Here is a 14747-nt window from a genome sequence, read left to right on the forward strand (position 1 = left end):
AGCATCAGCATGTCACGTATACAATGTTCATATAACAATTATAAAATTAAAGGGGAAATCGATTCAAAAATGAAACTGTGAACCACACAATAAAGTAAATGCACTTCAAATTAAGAAAAATCTGAAGAATGCAAGATTTATGGAGCAAAGCAAAGCAGCAAAAGAAAAAAAAGAAAAAAGAAAAAAGAAAAACATGCATGTGTTAAAGTGCTAAAAGGAAAAGTAGAGGCCTGTCTTTATTAGGGATTTTTAAAGTACTAACAAAAATGTGTCTAATAAAAAAGAAGGCATCACTAGTGAAAGGCCAAGTCACTATGCCTAAGTGGTTTATGTTTATTTACGTATCTTATTTTGAAACTGCTCAAGATTTTTCTTTTTTAGAGACCCGATTTTTTAGCATTTTTATTTCTACTTCTATTTAATAGATTCACTGTTTCTATCTATGTATGTGTTGATACTGAATTACTACATTTAATATATTGTCATTAATAATTAATTTATTTACTGTAAGTTAGCAAGTGACCTCACTGCCCCAAAAAAACAAAAAGAAAATAATGTTGCAAGAAAGAAAGAAAGAAAATAAAAAAGGCAGTGTTTCAGTGACCACTGACCAGTTATAAATTCATTGTCAGTAACTCAAATCTCACCTTCACACCACTTGTATTATACCATTCTCTGGAATTTTTATAGCAGTTATTTTGTTTCTCTTTCTCTCTCAAGTTTGTGAGATTGGTTTATTGTTGTTATTGTTGCTCACCACCTGTTTGTGTTTTTGTTTGTGAAACGAAGAGTGACAAGTAACCATACACATAGCTGAAGATCCATATCTATCCATCTAATCATTTTTAATTTTTTATAGCTTTAGCAAGAAGGTAGCAACACAACAATGGTGGTGAAGAAACCACGGATTGTGATAATTGGAGCAGGAATGGCAGGTCTCACAGCTGCCAACAAGCTCTACACTGCAACAGCTTCAAAGGACTTATTTGAGCTCTGTGTTGTTGAAGGTGGAACAAGGATTGGTGGCAGAATAAACACCTCAGAGTTTGGTGGTGACAGGATTGAGATGGGTGCTACTTGGATCCATGGAATTGGGGGCAGCCCAATTCACAAGATTGCTCAAGAAATCCATTCTTTGCACTCTGACCAGCCATGGGAGTGCATGGATGGGGACTCAGAAGAGCTAACCACCGTAGCTGAAGGTGGATTCCAGTTACAACCCTCCATTGTTGATCCTATCACTAAACTTTTCAAGCATCTCATGGACTATTCCCAAGGGAAGATGAAGCTTCTCACTGAGCAGGACAACACTGGCTATTACCATAGCCTTGCTGCTAAGGCTTTCAGCATGTCAAAGGCCAAAAGTGGTTCTGGGGGACTTAGTGTTGGTTCCTTTCTCAGAGAGGGCCTTGATGCTTACTGGGGTTCAGTGATGAAGAAGGGGCATGATGATTATGATGATGATGATGTCAAAGGGTATTATGGGAACTGGACAAGGAAGTTACTTGAAGAAGCAATCTTTGCAATGCATGAGAACACTCAGAGGACATACACATCAGCTGGTAACCTTATGAGTCTGGATTACAGGGCTGAGAGTGAATACATAATGTTCCCAGATGAAGAAATCACAATTGCTAAGGGCTACTTGAGCATAATTGAGCACTTAGCTTCTGTGTTGCCACCAGGCCTAGTTCAGCTAGGTAGGAAAGTCACTAAGATTGAGTGGCAGCCACAGAACCAGAACCAGAACCAGAGGGACATTGATGAAGGAGGGAGAAAGGTTTGTGTGGAGAATGGTGGTTCTTGTTGTTCTTGTTCTAGGCCTGTGAAGCTACATTTCAGTGATGGTTCTTCTATTTCTGCTGATCATGTCATTGTCACTGTTTCACTTGGGGTGCTAAAAGCTGCTATCCGTGATCATGATAAAGGTGATTCAGATTCAGGTATGTTCTGTCCTCCTCTTCCACCATCAAAGGCTGAGGCAATTTCAAGACTTGGTTTTGGCGTTGTTAACAAGTTGTTTATGCAATTGAGTCCAACACAACAAACACAAACACAACACCACCATGTTAACCACAAAGGGTTCCCTTTCTTGCAAATGGCTTTCCATTCACCTCACTCTGAGATGAGGCACAAGAAAATACCATGGTGGATGAGGAGAACAGCTACCCTTTTTCCCATATACAACAACTCTACGGTCCTGTTGTCTTGGTTTGCTGGGGAGGAAGCACTAGCACTTGAATCACTCAAGGATGAAGAGATCATTAATGGGGTTTCAACTACAGTCTCAAGCCTCCTATCACATTCCCAGTGGCAGAAAGGTTCAGATTCACATAAATTGTGCAATGGGAATGTTAATTCTTCTGAGGAGAGATATCAGGAAAATGAAGTGAGATTCAGCAGTGTGATGAAGAGCAAATGGGGAACTGATCCACTATTCTTAGGATCATACAGTTATGTTGCAGTAGGATCAAGTGGTGATGATTTAGATACAATGGCTGAGCCATTGCCAAAAGATAGCAATTGTCACCCTTCAGCCTCATCATACCCTCTTCAAATTTTGTTTGCAGGGGAAGCAACTCACAGAACTCATTATTCTACAACTCATGGAGCTTACTTCAGTGGCCTTAGGGAAGCCAATAGGCTTCTTCAACATTATCACTGTGTTGGGATTTATAACAACTAGTATTATTATCGTTATTATTATTTTTGGTTCCTTTTTTGTTTTTATCAAATTTTTAACATTAATCTCTATGATATAATTCCCATTTTCATCTTAAAACATCTTTGTTTCTCTTTAAGGAAAGTAGTGAGTGAATGAGAGAAATCAAAATTAGAAAGAGTAGCAAGATGAATAGTGAGATGTGGACATTTAGCTGTACTGCTTGAAGTAATTCTTTCTCCCTTCCCCCAACCCAACCCCAATATTTATTTCTCTTCATTTATGAGTGTAGCTTCTTTTCGTTTGCTTCCTATTTAATCTTCAAATAGATCTAGGTGATCTCTCTCTCTCTCTCTCTCTCTCTCTCTCTCTCTCTCTCTCTCTCATATAGTACTAGAATGCTTGGGATGCTACTACAACCATGTGTTAACTCTGGCTTTTCCCAAAGGACAGGATCCGCCATACCCGGTTCTTTCCACCTTGGAATCACTTTCTTCACTAGTTATTCAATGAAATGAAATATAGCTTTGTCAACTGATCAGACCAACGTGTTCTTTTCAAGCAGAAAAGCATATCAGTTCAAAACTTGAAAACTTCAATGCTATTATTGCTACCTTAAAAAAGAGATATGGTCAATGATATATGGTATAGAAAGTTACTAATTGGTAAGATATTTTTCCCCCAAGATCATTGTATGTTTAATTTCATTTTAGTCAACTTGAATTTGGAGCATAAAGCAATATAATGGGACTTGCACAATAATTGTGCTCTAGGCCTAAAATAACTCTCACATAGTCACATGAATGAAGATCATTAATTGTTGAAATGAATCATTTGGACATTAACAAAAGCCCTTAACAGGAAAAGCCAAAAGCATAAGCATTCCTTTTGTTTGAGTGAGAGTAACTTGGGACAATAAATGAGCTGGCTGAAGTGTATGTGACTCACATGAAGAGAGAATTGGATAGGCAAAATAGGGTAGGGCCCCATAATTGCAAAACCTCCCATTGAAACTCTATCAACAGTTGCTGGTCGATCAGACCAATAACCAAAATGTCCTTTAACAATGAGACAGAATTTTTGTAGATGCTTATGGCCATCTGATTGCAGTGATCTTTTGGTCAGAAGTTCGCATGGTCAGGATTCATGAAAATGACTGGTCCCCCTTCCCTCCCTGCCTGCCTTGCCTAGCCTAGTACGTATATAGGCAATATGACAGACATTACATGAAAATATATACACCATTTTTAACAACTTGCCCTACCTCTACCCTGTTGCTATCAATTGCTATTTGTATTCTTATCAATTTAAAGCCTCCACAATCCCCACTCTAGGGTTTGAATTTGATTTCATTGAGTTTCTTGCCTTCTTAGATTCAAAAGACTGTCCACTAGCAGAACCAAGTTACAATGATGGTTCCCCTTTTACATTGTATCTCCACCAAGAAAATTGCATTTTATCACAACAATGATAGACGATAGTTAACATGTAAAAACAATTGAATTAAAATGAGTATATTAAAAAATGAGAAAAGAACTAGTACAGAGATTAATTTGGTGCACGATATTCAATTTTAGAAATTAAAATAAGTCATTTAGTGCAAAATTAGGGATTAATTTGGTGCGTATACAATGTTGATATGACAAATGATACATGAACAAAAAATAATGCAACACGTGATACAAACTGACATGTTGTTAAGTAGCATTGTGACACATAATACAACTGTACACGTAAGTATATCACGATGAGTTATGGACTATGAAGCATGGACACTTCCTTCATTTGTCGTGTCGTTGTGTCGGACACATTTCGGATACAACACACATCAATACTCGTCCAACATGCGTGTTTTCTGTGTCCAATTGTGTCTTAATAAAAAAAATAAAAAATTCTTCTCCGAATATACTTGGACACACCTAAATACCATCACGTGTCAGCGTGTCCAGTCTTATTCTTAACATGTATTCTTGAAATGAGTTTAGAAATAATATATATTATTAATTATTAAAACAAAATATATTTTAAATACTTTATATAATTAAAAAAATATTAAAATAATTAAAAAATAATTTATATTTTAATATCAATAAAATACTAAAATATTATTATAATTTATCTAAAAAATACTTTATATTTTATAAATATACTATATCTTTGTGTCTTATAAAATTTTTAAATTTGCATATTTGCATATCCCATATTGTGTCATGTCCGTATTAATGTCTATGCATTATAAGCTGTGGATATATCATTACATGTGATCCAAAGGGAGGAACCTAGGTGAGAAGGAAGGGAGCACTTGTCTCCACTAGAAGTTTGGAAACAAATTAATAAATAGAGATACATCAATATATTTTATCTTTGCCCTATTAAAATATATATTTAAAAGAAAGTTTATATTATTAAATTTAATATGAAATAATATTTATCTTATTATAAGTATCAAAACTAAAAACTAATAAATAAATAAACAAATTCAACATTAATAAATATTAATAATATATTTTTTAAAACTAACCAAGTAATTAATTACTAAGCTGAAACTTAATTTCCTAAACATAAATGAAATCATTAGTATTTTTTTTTCTAAAAAATTAGTGAAGATAAGAAAGAATGTTATCTATCTATTAATTAATATTTTTTAAAGTAATAATATATTAAAATTAAATTTAAAAATATATATAAATATAATATTTAGTTATTTTAAAATAAATAAAGAAATAAAACTATATCAATTAAATTTTTATTATTATAAATTAATATACTTTTTAGTTTTTATATATAGGTCTAGTTTTTTGGGGTAGTTATATATATGATTTTAGTTTCAAAATAAATATATCAATATTTAGTAAAATTTATTTTAGTATATTTTTGTCTTCATAACTAAAATATTTTAGGTCTATCACTAAGCCAACTCCTTATATGATACGTATAACAGTTTATATTATCAAATCATATTAGTACACTATTAACAAAAAATAGTTAAAAAATTAACGTGGGTCACGTTGATTAATTTTAAAAATATTTTTTTATAATTTAAATTTTAGGGACAATTTTAGTGCACGACACCAATTTCAAAAATCATCTTAAAATTTTACTCAAATTACATTCTACAATAAAATGGTGATTTGTGCTATACATCATATCTTTTTATTTATAAAAACTTTTAATGATTATTGATCTTTATTGTAGAATATATATATATATATATATAAAATTAATAATTAAAATTATTAAAATACTAATATTGCTGAAACACTTAAAAATTTTCTTATGTTATATTGTACTCCATGCTTTTTGCCATGTCTCTTTTTGGAAAATGTAATACTAACATTCTTAGTAAATATATATGCGAGTAGACAAATCAAAGAATTGACTTTTCTTAAAAAGTATGTTATATACTTTTATAATATTTTTATATTTTAAAATGTAATACGGAGAAGAACACATAAACTCCGGTACTAACTCCTACTATATGAAATAATAGGGCACAAGAAGAGATTCACAACAACACAAAAAATGATATATAAGTCAAAAAGAGTGGCACGATATTTTAAAAAGAAAATCTATGGTAGATTGTTCATTTTTTTTTTTTACTCATAATAACTCTTCTCCTCCACTAATAAATTAAAAGAGAACCCTTTTCTAACAATTGTAAATACTAGTTATGAGGACCTAACACTTGTCTTTCTTCTACTAATCTAACATGACTCAAACTTTTTTTTAGAATATATATTTAAATAGGTTTCTAAAGAATTCACTTCGGATATTTTTGTTTTTTAAAAAATTTTATTATGTCAAAGTCCTTGAAATTTATAAAAACAAGACATAAATTTTTATTTTCGTTAGAGCTATTGACTTTATTTAGATAAATATATCTTTAAAAATGTGATAAAAAAATTTATATATGTCTTACTTTTAGGAGGCCTTTAGAAGGACATCTGTCAGTTGAATGTAAAAGAGTAGAGGGTGAAGAAAAAAATGGTTAGTGGCCTAGCGATAGAAGTAGGAAATGGAGGAAGAACACTTTTCTAGGAAGATAACTGGGTCCAAGGTGGCTCCTTGAAAGTGAGTTTTCCAAGGCTCTTCTCTATTTCAAATCAGCAGGGATCCGTGATTAGGGAGTGTGAATTTTTGGGACGGATTAGATTGGGTTTGAAATTTTCAGTGGAGGAGAGAGTTGTTCCAATGGGAGTTGGAACTTGTCCATCATCTTCATGAGAGATTAAGGCCAGTAAAGCTATCAACTGGTAGAGAGGAAAATGTTGTTTGGAAGTTTGATCATAAAGGTATTTTTTCTACTAACTCTTTTCTGCAGGTACTACAATCGGAGACTTTATCGGACGAGATTACGAGCTATAATTTCACTAGTTCAATTTGGAGAGGGGTGGTACCTCCACGAATTGAGCTTTTTGGATGGTTCGTGCTAGTTGGTAGAGTTAATACTAAAGAAAGGTTAAGTAGACTAGGCGTTGTTCTTAACAGTGATAATATATGTGTATTATGTAAAAAGGAGATAGAATCTGTACAGCATTTATTTCTGTTTTGTGAGTTCACATGACAGGTATGGTGTGCTTGGTTGAAGGCTTGGGATAGAGATTGGACTATTTCTGGAACCATTAAAGAACTATTTATTTCTGTTTTGTGAGTTCACATGACAGGTATGGTGTGCTTGGTTGAAGGCTTGGGATAGAGATTGGACTATTTCTGGAACCATTAAAGAACTCAGAAGACATGACTGACTGGGTTTTTTTTCAATAATAAAAAAACAGGTGTTGATATCATAAAGAGAATGACGTTTTTTAACTTTTGTATGCAACATTAATGAACATAAGATGAGAAGACACCACATCCAACTCAAAATCTTAAGGTGTTAAGTTAATGGGTCTCTCATCTTATAAACTCCTCACTCTTCCTTGCTTTCTTTGATGTGGAACTAACTTCAACACTCCTCACACTTGCAACACTAACAACAAGAAGAGATTCACAACAACACAAAAAATGAGATATAAGTCAAAAAGAGTGGCACGATATTTTAAAAGAAAAACCTATGGTAGATTGTTCATTTTTTTTTTTTACTCATAATAACTCTTCTCCTCCACTAATAAATTAAAAGAGAACCCTTTTCTAACAATTGTAAATGCTAGTTATGAGGACCTAACACTTGTTTTTCTTCTACTAATCTAATATGACTCAAACTTTTTTTTAGAATATATATTTAAATAGGTTTCTACAGAATTCACTTAGGATATTTTTGTTTTTTAAAAAATTTTATTATGTCAAAGTCCTTGAAATTTATAAAAACAAGACATAAATTTTTACTTTCGTTAGAGTTATTGATTTTATTTGGATAAATATATCTTAAAAAATGTGATTAAAAAAATTTATATATGTCTTATTTTTATAAAATTTAAAAATTTTAACTTAATAAAAATTTTTTAAAGACAAAAATGTCTAACCTAAAATTTTTTAAGAATCTGTTTAATATTTTTTTTAATAGAATCTTTTTCAACATATCTGATCCTTTTACATCCATGTAGATCTTCTTTAAAACTTGTGTTCAATTACTTAATTTCCAAGTCAAAGACTCGTTACTATACTCTGAAAACTACATAAATAGATGTCATTTTTATAATTTGTGAAAATATTTCATCAACATCAATATATTTTTTAATTGTATCCCGTAACAACTTTTTCAGCTTTAAATCCAAGATGGGGATTGTTCTTCATGTTTGATCTTGGTGATTACACATTGATATTTTAAATTTTATCTTAACTTTTCAAACGTCTTATATATTTTCATGCAAAGACTTTGTCTAATTTTTGCACGGCCTTAATTATAAGTATAACATTCACAATTAATTAGTCTCAAAATCATTTGCTCATATAAATGTTTTTATCATATATTTTCTTTTTTAAATTTACCGCCAACACACTTATAAAGTAAAAGATAATTTTTAATATGTCAATACATCTTAATTTATGGAGAGATGATAAAAGTACATGTATTTATATAGACAAAATATGAAAAAATATTTAATTATTAAAAATGGTTATTATTGACTATAAATAACTAACCATGAATTGTAATAAAAGTGTTAAAACTTGTAAAAAGTTTAACTTGCACTAGTTATTTTTTATAAGCTTGATGACTCATGAGTATATATATTTAACCACTATCACTATTATTGATTATCTTTGACTTGTCTTTAACATATAGTTAAACTTTACAACTTATATTTAACTACTGTATTTTATTTACTTCTAGCATATTGTAAGCAATTTGTAATATTCTTAAATTCTCTAAGATTTTGTATAAAACTTCATATGAGTTGTCATTTGATCATTATTATCCAAGTTGTATTTTGACTTTTAAATTTGGCAACTAGTGACTTTCAAATTTTGTAAAGTGCAATAGCTAATTTATTATCACAATATTAATATTAGAGTACTTTGTTTTTCGTTTAATTTTTTAAGAATTTTTCTTAGCCAAATTGTTTGCGTTGCATAATTTATTGCTGTTAACTCTAATTCTATTATGAAAAGTGCTACTACTAACTGTTTTTTTAAAGACCATAAAATTTCACCAGAACCAAGATGAAGTGTAAATCTTAAAGTACTTTTTTTGGTTTCTATATCTCAAGTCCAATCACTATCAGTATAACCGACAATATTCACTTCATTGGTATTTTCATAATAAATATCATCATTTAACATACTTTTGATATATCAATGAATCTTTTTTTTTCTTGCAAATGGTTTGTATAAAGATTCTCCACAAATCTGTTTAGTAATTAAACTCCAAACACGATATCTAGTCTAGTGCAGTCAAATATCTTAGACTTCTAATCAACTTTTTGTAATAAGTGAGTTTTATTGCTCTTCCTTTATCTTCTCTCAACAACTTGAACATTTCTTTAACCCAAGTGAAAAATGATTTTAAATGCTCTATTTGAAATTTCTTCAAAATCATTCCATCATCTTTCTGAACAACTTCGATGTCAAAAAAATAAGACATCAAGTCCATGTCTTTCATTTCAAAATATTTTATCATAGCCTCCTTGATTCCATAATTATCTTTAAATTATCGTCGATAAAGATGAAGTCATCAACATAAAGGCACGTGATCTAGATATCTCCAGATTCAACGAACTTGATGTAAAGAGTATGCTCCAAAAGACATCTTCTGAAACTATTCTAAATGAAATAAGAATCAATCTTCTTGCACCATATTCTTGGTGCTTGCTTTAATTCTACAAAGTGTTCTTCAACCTATAAATTTTATCTTCTTTTCCAAGAATCTCATATCTTGCATATTGCTTAATATACACTTCTTCTTTTAAAATATCATTTGAAAATGTTGACTTAACACTCATTTGATGTATCTTTCACTTATTTTGAGTCCAGAGTAAAATAAGTATTCAAATAGTGTCTAATCAAGCAACTGGAGCAAATATTTCAAAGTAATCAATACCTAATTTTTGTTTGTATCCTTTTGCAACTAATCTTGCCTTGAAATGATCAACTTCACCATTAGATTTGTAGTTAGTTTTGTAGATCCACGTTACTCCAATTGATTTCTTATCTACAGGTAAATTTATCAGTTTCCATGTATTATTCTTCTTAATCGCATGAATATCTTTATCCATTACTTTTTTTAATTGTTGTCTCTAGAGACTTCTTCAAAGTTCATTGGCTTGCAATATGAAAATAATGCAAAATTGATAGTTTCTTCATATTGCAAAATTGATAATTTCTTCATCTGATGGATCATTACCATTGCCAACTTCATAATCTACCAATCTAGTAGGTATCTCTACTCTCTTTAAAGTCTTTTAGATGATTTTGGTTAATTGGATATGTCTAGTTTGTCTTTCTTTTTCTTTAACATAAGTATTTGAAATTATGATCGGCTATTTTTTTGTCTTTGCATTTTAATACCACATGCTTTTCTTGTCAAATGTCACATCTCTGCTAATGATCACCTTCTTTGTTTCTAGATCATACCACTTGTATACTTTTGAATCTATACTATAACCAATAAAGATACACTTCTCGCCTTTGTCATCTAACTTCTTTCTTAATTGATCCAGTATATTACCATAAGTAATACACCTAAAAACTTTGACATGATAAATAGAAAGCTACTTTTCACTCCAAGCTTCTTCAGGAGTTTTATCACAAACATGCTTTGTTGGACATCTATTCAAAATGTGTACTGCAGCTATGATTGCTTCCACCCAAAAATTTTTAGGCATTTGTTCTGACTTGAGTATACATCTGATCATATCCATGATGGTTCTATTCTTTCTTTCAACAATTCTATTTTGCTGAGGAGTATATTTAGTTGTTAGTTGGTGTTGAATGCCATGTTGCTTAAAGTAATTTGAACAAGCAAAATATTATGTCCCTCCCTCTATTTTGATAATTTTGATTATACAGTCACTTTGTTTTCAACAAACGCCTTAAATGTATTGAATGCATCACATGCTTCTGATTTTTGCGTCAGAAAATATACCCATGTATATCTACTAAAATCATCAATAAAAATGATAAAATACCTACCACCATTGCTTGGAACTTCAAGGAACAAAGATTTGAGTGCATAATTTTAAGTAATCTTCTTGCCCTCCATGACTTTCTAGTAGGAAATGGATCTCTGTGCTTCTTTCCCAATTAACAAATTTTATAAACATAATTAAGAATATGAACGCATCGTAGACTAGAAATAGTCCTTTTCTTGATAGGTAATTTAAGCCAAAAAGGTGAAAGTGCCCAAACCTCATATGTCACAGCCAGTTATCATCAAATATTATAGAATTCATGCAAGAAAGAGTGCATGTTGAATTTTCAATGAAAAGATTCTATTAGAAGTTATCTTTACTTTATCAATAAATCTTTTTTTGTTATCAAACACAGTACAATGTCTATATTAAATTATCATCTTATATCCCTTCTTAGATAACTGTCCCATACTTAATAAATTGTAATCAAGTTCAAAAGCATAGAAAACATTAAAAATGTATTTCAAAGAACCATCCTTTAATCTAATTGATATATTTCCTTTTTCTTTAATAGGAATTTTTTTAGTGTTACCAAAGTTAGAGTTAGAGTTAGAATTCTCACTGCGCAAAGCCGTTAGAAAAGTTATGCGGATCGACGGAGAAAGCCGTTAGAGTTTGAAGAGTGTGAGCATGTATTCCTGAGAGTTACTCCTACAACAGGGATTGGAAGAGTAGTCAAGACAAAGAAATTAAATTTTAGATACATAGGTCCATTTGAGATCTTGAAAAAGATCGGATCCGTAGTGTATCAAGTGGCTTTACTGCCACATCTTTCGTACTTGCATGACATATTTCATGTGTCGCAACTTCAGAAGTATACCCCAAATGCGACTCATGTATTAGACCCCGAATTACTTCAGCTGAAAGAGAATCTAACTTTTCAAGTTGCTCCGGTTTGAATTGATGATGTGAGCATTAAGAAGCTCTGCGGAAAAGAAGTTCAATTGCTTAAGGTGGCTTGGAGTCGATCAGGCATCGAGGAGCATACTTTGGAGTTGGAAACAGACATGAGGAAGGACTATCCGCAATTATTCACAGGTAACTAAGTTTTGAGGACAAAATTTCTAATTAGGTGGGTAAGATGCAAAACCCGGTTAAACAGTAATTAAATAAGTAATTAATTAAATAAAGGCCAAAGGGGTTAGAAAATTTAGAGTTCATAATTTCAGAATTTAACGATGATATTTGGATTCGAAGAATTTTTCCGAGTGCGAAATAACTTTTCTGCGAAAAAATACGTAAAAATGCGTATAGCTTGTTGTACCGGCTTAGCTTAAATATACCCGTTACTGTGAATGAAGAAATTAATTATAAGTGAAGAGGATTAAGAAATTAAAATTTATAATTGGAGAAGTAAAAATAATTAGAATACAAATTAAAACACTAATCTTAAAAGTTTTAGCCCAAAGTTAGGCCAACGGGCTAAACCAAGTGAACCGGACCCAAGTTGGGCGCAAGCCCTCATACATAAGCCATACACTTGTGCAAGTTCAGCACTAAACCCCCCTTCATTTGTGTTTCATGCTGAAATAAAAATAGAGTGAGGAAGAGGGAACAAACCCTATGTTTCTATCTAAATAGGTTGGTAAGAATCTCGAATTTTCTTGCCTCATTTTTGCTGTACATATCAAATTTGAGTTTGAGCTTTGGGTATTGAGAAATCTTGTAATTTTAATAGTTTAGGAGTGTTCTAGTATGAGCTATTGCTGGGTTTAATCACCAATATTCAGTGGATAAGGTAAGAAATCATTAAACCCTAGTACTTGATCAAATTTTATGAGTCCTAGGTTGATATATGTGTGAAATTGGTTATATTAGAGTTGTTGGGTGATTTTGGTATACTTTGGGAACTTGAATTGGTTTACGGAGCTTTTGGGTGAGCCTTGGAGTGGAGGTTCGAACTTGGGTGTCGTTCGGAAGAAAGTTCGAGTGTTGGGTGTGAACTGCCGATATCAAGGTATGATTTAAGTTTTATTTAGATACCATGTAATGTGATATGAAATTCTAGGCTAGATGCCCCTAGGAATAAGTTTGAATAATGTAATTGGATAGAATTGATATGTGTAAGTAATGAAATGTTGAAATTGAATTTGGTTGGTGATTGTGTATTTATGAATTATGAGTTGAAATAATGAATGTTAAGCCGGAAGCCTTGAATTTTGGGTTGGAGGTCAGGAAAAATAAGCTTGGTAAGTTGATTGAATGTTATGCTTGAAATTGAGATGTGAAATTGATTATTTAGAGTTGTAATATGTGAATTGAGTAGGCTTAAACTTAGTTAATTGTAAATGAGTGAATTGGGATAGTTTGGGGGTCATTATATTGAGTAGAAACTGATGTGGCTTGTGAATCTTTAGAAAAATTGGTAAACTCTATTTTTGGGCAAAAACTAGTTTTTGACCAAATTCGGTGGGTTGTAACTCGGTCCTCAGAGTTAGAAGTTTAACAAAAATATATGTTTTATGAAAATTTATTTATTAATCTTTCCAATGGTTCAAGAATGATTGAAAAATAAATTTTGAAGAAAAAGTTATGAAAGTTTAAAGTTGAGTTGAAAAACTTAATTTCTGCAGCATATTAGCTTTTTTGAAAATCTGGTATACATGCGTATGCAGCAGTCACGTGACGCAAGTCTAGGGCTCTGCCCAGCACTCTCACGTATGCGACCATGGCATGCGTACGCGACAATGCCTTTTTGAAACTCATGCTTACGCGACAGTGTCATGCGACGTGAGCAAGTTTTTTTGTTCAGTACCCTCGCATATGCGAGAGGTTGGATACGTACGCGACATTATCAAATTTTGAATTTATGTGTACGCAGAAGGCACTTGCGTACGCGACTTTGCCAAATTCTGAATTCATGTGTACGCAGAAGGTACTTGCATACGTGACCACCCTGTTTTTCTGAAAATGAATTTTTGAGTTTTTAATCATTCTTCTAGCCTTCTAAACCTCTATAAAACTTGTTATGAGTATAGAGTCGGTATAATAGAGGGTAGAGGAGTTAGGGATGAGACTTAATGAGTTGAGATAATGAATTGAGAAAGATGGATTAAATGTAATGAGAAATGATGATGATTGATTCTGATTGAGAATGATGAGTATGATTATGATAATGAGGAATGATGATTATTAATTTTGATTGAGAATGATGAGTATGATTATGATATGAGAAATGATGATGATGATTATTTTGATTATGTTTATGAATTGAGCATGATTGCTTGAATTTGAATACTTATTTTTGTAAAGTGCGACCCCAGAGAGATGGTGGAAGGTGAGGTTCCCGTTCTTTATTCCTCCTGGATATTTGTTGACCCTCTGTTGTAGGATGTGGCCGGACACTTAGACCTTTCCAGATAATTCCTCCAAGAGATGCAAATTTCTCTTGAGAGATGCGCGCATGCAGGGACTGTCTAGGGTTAGCTACCAAACATGTCGGGTTTGGCTGTATAACCGAAAGATGATATTATTGGTCATAGGGCAGGCATGCATCATTTGTATTTGTTTGACTTGTT

The 14747-nt window shown here is 31.9% G+C and overlaps 1 protein-coding gene across 1 annotated transcript; it reads left to right on the plus strand.

The window, feature by feature from the left end:
- Positions 1–368: 368 nt before the first annotated feature.
- Positions 369–2975, plus strand: LOC107630372 (putative polyamine oxidase 5). Its single transcript, XM_016333479.3, has one exon. The coding sequence runs from the start codon at positions 887–889 to the stop codon at positions 2684–2686; it is 1800 nt and encodes a 599-aa protein (XP_016188965.1). The 5' UTR covers positions 369–886; the 3' UTR covers positions 2687–2975.
- The last annotated feature ends 11772 nt before the right edge of the window (positions 2976–14747 follow it).

The sequence above is a fragment of the Arachis ipaensis genome, chromosome B3 (assembly GCF_059453495.1).
Source record: "Arachis ipaensis isolate K30076 ecotype BB chromosome B3, ASM5945349v1, whole genome shotgun sequence".
NCBI classification, from domain to species: domain Eukaryota; kingdom Viridiplantae; phylum Streptophyta; class Magnoliopsida; order Fabales; family Fabaceae; genus Arachis; species Arachis ipaensis.

Excerpts from the sequence above, each read along its gene's own strand:
- LOC107630372 (XM_016333479.3), top strand. The coding sequence starts at position 887 with ATGGTGGTGAAGAAACCACGGATTGTGATAATTGGAGCAGGAATGGCA.